Source organism: Leuresthes tenuis, unplaced genomic scaffold (assembly GCF_036924035.1).
Source record: "Leuresthes tenuis unplaced genomic scaffold, fLeuTen1.0.hap1 SCAF_5, whole genome shotgun sequence".
In the NCBI taxonomy this organism is placed as follows: Eukaryota; Metazoa; Chordata; class Actinopteri; order Atheriniformes; family Atherinopsidae; genus Leuresthes; species Leuresthes tenuis.
The window spans coordinates 11,969,762-11,976,024 of record NW_027325359.1 but is presented as its reverse complement, the minus strand read 5'-3'; the positions used below and the strand labels follow the sequence as shown (position 1 = coordinate 11,976,024).

Genomic DNA, 6,263 nt, shown 5'->3' with positions numbered 1-6,263 from the left:
ACCTGTGTAGAAAATACATCCGTCATCATGTGGTCTCTCCCAACAAAAAACCCAAAACACTTAAATAGCCGCAATGAGCACACAGTTAAACGTGCGCTAGTATGACTTAAAAATTCAACTTTATGTTTAAATAGTTCATTTATTATTTTTTAACTGAACGCCAGAGTGTCAAATAGCGTGTCAAAGTTTTGGCAGTAGGTCTTTGGTACTATATTGTGACCATGTTTAACTTAAAAACACGTTTTTTTTTATGTGAATACATTTTAACTTTTACTTTACTGGCGTAATCGTTAAGGTTTGATAAAAATATCGACGTTTCTGGGATTGATTTTACAAGATAAAAAAAACATTCTGCGCTCTGCTAGTTATGCCTGAGACGCGGGATTGTTGTGGAAGAGCAAAGTTTGCTATAATGTTAGCTGTTTTTTAGCACAATTGACAGCCCGTAGCTTTTCTTTTCTTCTTGTGTGCGTCTTCTCCCTCATATGTTGAGCACTAAAAGCCGCACGTTTGCGATATTTTTAATCGAGCCGTTTGTTTTTCTTAAAATTAGCAGTAAATGAAGCGAGTGACAGCATGAGCATCATTCGAGTGTGCCACAAGGTTCGGCTTTAACAAAACGTCGCTTTCATCGGGTAAAGACGGCTACAGTATGACAGAAAGAGCCAACGAAGACAAGCTCCAGCGAAGGTTGTCGTTGTCAAAAAGCAAGAAGAAAGGCCGTGTAAAAGCGGGCAGCTGTGCAAGCCCTGCCACCAAAACTCCAATCACGTCGTTCTTCAGCAGCCAGCCCCCACCTAAGCTGGCGTGTCCCCTGTGTGGTCACTTGGTACCAAGGTTCAGGATAAACGAGCACATTGATCTGCAGTGTCAGAACTTTGAGAGAGGAGACGGCACCGTCGCCTCAGGAAGTAGTGCTGTGTCAAGCCCCCAGTTGTCACCTGCTAGCAGTCTCCCCAAGTCCACAGAGCTGGGTCAGAAAGAGGAGGAAGAGGACAAAGAGACCAAGACGAGTCCCTATTTCAAAAAGAACTCTCAGCGCGTGCCACGAGAGATAAACAGCAAGACTGTGGTCAGGACCATTGACCTGGGAAGTATCGCCTCTAAGTTATCCAGAAAAAATCAGAAGACACTCACAGAGGATGAAAATCCACTGGAGGAGATACAAGCTTCTGAGCCAGTCAGCAGCTCCCAGAAGGAAAACATTCAGATGCAGATGGTAAAGGACAATAACGCGTGCGATGAAGTCAGGACCACCAGTGTGGACACTCCAACAGCAGAGGAAGGTCCATCATTTTTCAAAAAAGGACATAATGTCGAGCACGAAGCACCTAAAGCAGATACTGTCCAATCGGTGATTATTCCCAAACTACACTCCTCTCCCTCTAAACTAAAAAAGAGAAAAAAGGAAGTGACGTCTAGTGTTAGATCATCTGGCGTTCAGAAAAAGGCAAAATATGAGGGGAGTAGTAGAGATCTGGGGGAGATGCCCTCTTGTCAAACTACAGCTGAGACAACTCACACGGACCAGCACAAAACGGAGATACCTTCCTCTTCTGCTTGTGACCCACCTTTGAGTTCCGAGGAGACGCATGAGAAGATAATCAGTGGTGACTCGGTGTCTGAAGCTGATGCTGAGAACACCACCAGCGGCGAGAGCTCTCACCCCCCATCTCTTCCCTACTACCTTCGTAACTTCAGTACTGTACTCCACGCTGTGTTGGAGAATGAGGACGACAGGACGTTGTTCAACCAGGATGATATGGCGCTCATACGTGCATTTGAACAGCTATCAGGTAACTGAGATTATCGCTCAATGACACCCATGAAAAAGATCTCTTTGTTCACATTTTTCTTTTCCTCTCTTGAAGTTATGGGTCAGAAGCTGTATGTGAGGCTTTTTCAGAGGAAACTGAAATGGCTACAAGTAAACAAACTGGATTATGAGGAGATAAGCAGTGATTTGAGACCTGTTGCACAGGAACTGGCTCAAAGTGGTTTTCTACAAACAGGTAAGTGATCCTGCACAATGTAGTTATGTATATATATATATATTTTTTTTTTATTCAGTGTGTTGGTTTCATTCTTTATCTGAAATGAACTTTGGGACTAAACCTCCTGGTGCTGCCTGCTGAAACGCCACATAAACTGAAATGTTTTCAATTCCACCTGTTGCCCACTGCACTATACTGTTGTTTCTGCATCTCACAGAGAATGACCTCGAGGATGTTGCAGAGGCTCTGGATCTCCTGCCTGCACCTGAACTCAAAGCTCTCGCCAAGACTTTCCACTTGGGCAGTTCTGGGACTCAAAAACAGCAGTTAGTGGACGGGCTTCTCCGCCTAAGCAGACAAAAGTCCTTCTTCTCTCTGTCCTCTGCTCAAAATAACATTGGAACGGTCATCCTAAAACGGTAAGATGACGCTGTATTCATGCACATGACACGTATAGCAGTGAGGATCTCACTCCTTGTCTTCCTTTAAAGGGCAAAGCAGCTTGCAGGTTCCTGTGTGCGTCTGACTCGGGGCCCTCGTGCAGTCTTTTCCCGCGTCCTTCTCCTCTTCTCCTTGACAGACACGATGGATGAAGAGGAGATGGCGGCCGGGGGACAGAACCAGCTTTTTACCATCTTGCTGGTAAACTCGGGACGTCTGGCCTTCCCAGACTACACAGTGCAGCGAGGAGCCAAAGTGTTTCGGGATAGAGAGGATCTCATCAGGTGAAGTTCTGCCAAAATATCCGAAAGTCTGTTGTGTTTTATTCAAATCAAGAAATGATAATCATTATACCTTACACTGCACCAGATTTGAAGGTTCCATGCGAGTCCTCATAGAGGTTACCTCAGCCATGCAGGGTGGTCAGTGGGAGATGGCGCTGGAACTGTACACTGCTGCCAAAAGCGCCTGGCAGGAGCTGAGGAAGAACCATGACCTGAGGTCAGGACCTGATAAATCCTTTCACTTGCTTCTGTGTGTGTGTATGTAGCAGCTATGCTACAGTCCTGGTGATTCTTCATGTCGACATTGTCCTTTGTTGCGTAGACACGAGGAGGAGCTTCCTGTGTTCCTGCGCAGCTTCACTACAGGATGGGCTTACACGCGTATTCTATCCAGAGGAGTGGAGATTCTGCAGAGGCTACGTCGCTATGAGGTTCGATGAACTATCCCGACCCACCCTCACGAAGCTGTTTAGGAAGTTAAATGTGTTGGCCATAAAGATCTACTTTTTACATCACAGGAGGCAGTAGAAGAGCTGCAGTCCTTACTACAGCAGTCTGTTTACTGTCCTGACAGCCGGGGCCGATGGTGGGACCGACTGGCACTGAACCTTCACCAGCACCTCAAAAAACCCGAGCAAGTGAGCGCCAGCATCTGTGTTTCCAGTTATGATTGACAGCTTATTTGCCCAATTGATCATCAAATCAGATGATCTGCATTTCTTCTAATTATCCGAATCTGTAATTTCAAACGATTCCAGACAAACTAAACTCATTTAGAAAAGGGTCACATTTGCTACAATACCACAGACTGTCTTTGTTCTTTAAGCGCATTTGGACCAAGCAGCTCTCTGAGAGTTATGGGTATTGAGAATTTTCTCGCAGTGTGGACACAAAAAAGAGGGGAACTGCCTCCGATAGTTATAAGAAAAGGCTCTTGTTGACCGATTGTGCCTTATATATTCATCTCTCTATTGTCTCAAGAACTTAGAAGCTCATTCAGTTGCACCATGCCTGAATAAGCTGGAAACAACCTGAAATTTTAAACATAAATGTTGAAAAGTTCTCCTGATTTTAACAGAACTAATGAATAAGGCACTTCATCAACATCTGCGTTGACCTTCAACAAACATATCGTGTTGACCTGTACTTTCCATCCACCCTTTCAAAGACATTTTTATTTTTTCCTCTATGTTTTTCTCGTTTTTTATTGGCCTGTGTTCCATTCCTGCCATACTCAGGCTATTTGTGCTATCAGAGATGGGATGTTAGACCCCCTGGTGCGCACCGGGCATAAACTGTCCCTCCATCAGAGAGCTGTTAGGATGAAAGAGTCTCCCAGTTGCAAGAAGTACCGGCTACAACTCCGAGAACTGCCCACTTTCCATGTACAAGATGTCAAACATGTGAGTTTGTTTTATTTTTTTTTACAGAATATAAGTTTATGGGTTTCAAGGTGGATGAAATGTGCTTATTTGAATTTTTGGGTGCATGCAAAATAAAGTCTGTATCCATTCATGTTTGTAATTGCAGGCGACCATCCGAGGACAGCTGTTTCCTCACGAGGGCGGCACGGGGAAATCAAGGTTTCTTTTACAAGCAGACGAAGAAGGAGAGGCGTGTGCTCCTGCCACTGTGATATGCTCTGTGGAGGAGCTATCTTTAGCTCACTACCGACAGCAAGGTTTTGACCAAGGTAAACGGCTTTTCTTCAACCTTTGAAAACGATGTGGCCACCCGCTCGTCACGGCAACGATACGTCCTCTCGTGTGTAACAGGCATCCACGGAGAAGGCTCAACATTCTCAACCTTGTTCGGTATTCTGATGTGGGACGTCGTTTTCATGGAGGGGATTCCAGATGTTTTCCGAAACCCATACCAGGTAAAGTAAGCCCCAATAGGTTTTGTGTGATTATGTGAAGGCACACAAACGTTTCACAAAGGTTTGTTTCCGCTCACAGACGTGTCCGCTGGATCTTTACACCGACTGTTTTTACGAGAGGAGAAAGGAAGCGATTGCAACTCGCGTTCAGTTACTTCGTGAAGCGTCTAAGGAAACGCTGTGTGACATGTTGGAAGATGTCTGGAACTCCCAGGAGGGCAAAGTGTGTTCACTGGTGAACTGGGAACGCTTCTCATCTCTTCAACAGGCGCAGGTATTTACTGTCAATCTTACACAGGAATATTCATTGCTTACAAATCTGATGTGTTCCCCATATTATGTATAAATGTAGTGAGAAAGATCGTGTCTGTTCTGTTGCAATAAACATGAATAAATTGACATTTCTTCTGTTTTACTTTAGGTAACACATGGTGCTAACAATCACACTCGTACTCTAATGTTTGCAGTCTCTTGTTGCATGCCTGGGTGGAGCCTTCTTAGGTGGAATGATAGATCGAATGGCAAAAGACTACAGACACTGCCGTGGAGGTTTGCCTGATCTTGTGGTGTGGAACACCTCGAACAACAGCTACAAGGTGAGCTCATCATCAACACAGACCATCTTGGCTGCTCTGAAATGGAGATTTTGCCGTTTTTGGAACGATTCAGTCCGTCTCTGCTACTTGACCATCTGAAATTTTGTAATGGTGACTGAATGTCATGTTGTTACAGCTGGTGGAGGTGAAGGGGCCCAGTGACCGTCTGTCCCACAAGCAGCAGATCTGGTTGGATGAGCTGCAGAAACTGGGGGCTGATGTGGAGGTGTGTCACGTGACGGCTACAGGAGCCAGAGGAGCTCGTCTGGAGTAAAAATACAAAACAGCGGGGATGAGTCACCGCTGCTCATTAATCAGTCAAAACTGAAACACCGTAAACAGCATGAGACAGACTTGTGGGAAAAAAAGGGATCCGAGTGCTTTTTCTAACCAGCTGTCCAGATCAGATGATGAGTTTGGCTCCAAGAAAGACACTATTAAGGGTTTATTTTCATTATCAATTGACCTGCAATGTATTTTCTACTGTCTACTAATTGATAAATTGTTGACTTTATAAAGATATTTTTAAAAAAGTACCTTCTGAATCGGACAACGATGGGGGATCGTGGGTTATAATTAGTCCATAAAAACTGAAAATGGCAGAATTCATTGAGCCAAACGTGGCAGTAGTTGATTGTGCGCTGCTATAACATGTCACTTTACTGCAAGCAACACTACAACGAAAACCAGAAAATACTCCTAATTGTGTTGTCTTAAAAGTGCTTGTGAAGTTATTTACAGTTAAATGTTTCAGCATAAGAAAATGTTTTATACAACCAAAGCGCTGTGGCTGAACTGCGCTCAGTTTTAAAATGTTATCATCTACATGTGGCAGTTGAAACATGGGGATGTAATTTTGTTTTGAATCATTATTATTATTATTATTAATTGTCCTATTTTCAGGCTTGTCTGTAATGTTGTACTTATCATAAACTGTCTCTGTGATGTATACATTGAACACATTGCAATACACCAGGCACAGTGTTTTATGCTTGGGCGTGCAGTAATGAATTCAGGCCTCGTGAATGCTTTTGGGTGGAGGGGGGGTGTTGGGAGAGGGATTCCAGCT

At 44.2% G+C, this 6,263-nt stretch overlaps 1 protein-coding gene across 1 annotated transcript; it reads left to right on the top strand.

The window, feature by feature from the left end:
• The first annotated feature begins 366 nt into the window (after positions 1–366).
• On the top strand, positions 367–6,152 carry fan1 (FANCD2 and FANCI associated nuclease 1). The gene is made up of 13 exons (XM_072386035.1): positions 367–1,796; positions 1,872–2,012; positions 2,212–2,413; positions 2,486–2,719; positions 2,805–2,936; positions 3,042–3,150; positions 3,238–3,357; positions 3,958–4,122; positions 4,250–4,412; positions 4,495–4,598; positions 4,678–4,872; positions 5,066–5,194; positions 5,331–6,152. Exons 1-13 carry the CDS (start codon positions 653–655, stop codon positions 5,466–5,468), a joined length of 2,976 nt encoding a protein of 991 aa, XP_072242136.1. The 5' UTR covers positions 367–652; the 3' UTR covers positions 5,469–6,152.
• The last annotated feature ends 111 nt before the right edge of the window (positions 6,153–6,263 follow it).

Excerpts from the sequence above, each read along its gene's own strand:
- fan1 (XM_072386035.1), top strand. The coding sequence starts at position 653 with ATGACAGAAAGAGCCAACGAAGACAAGCTCCAGCGAAGGTTGTCGTTG. Across the intron at positions 2,720-2,804 it reads GATAGAGAGGATCTCATCAG|ATTTGAAGGTTCCATGCGAG; the intron begins GTGAAGTTCTGC and ends ACACTGCACCAG. Across the intron at positions 4,123-4,249 it reads ATGTACAAGATGTCAAACAT|GCGACCATCCGAGGACAGCT; the intron begins GTGAGTTTGTTT and ends TTGTAATTGCAG.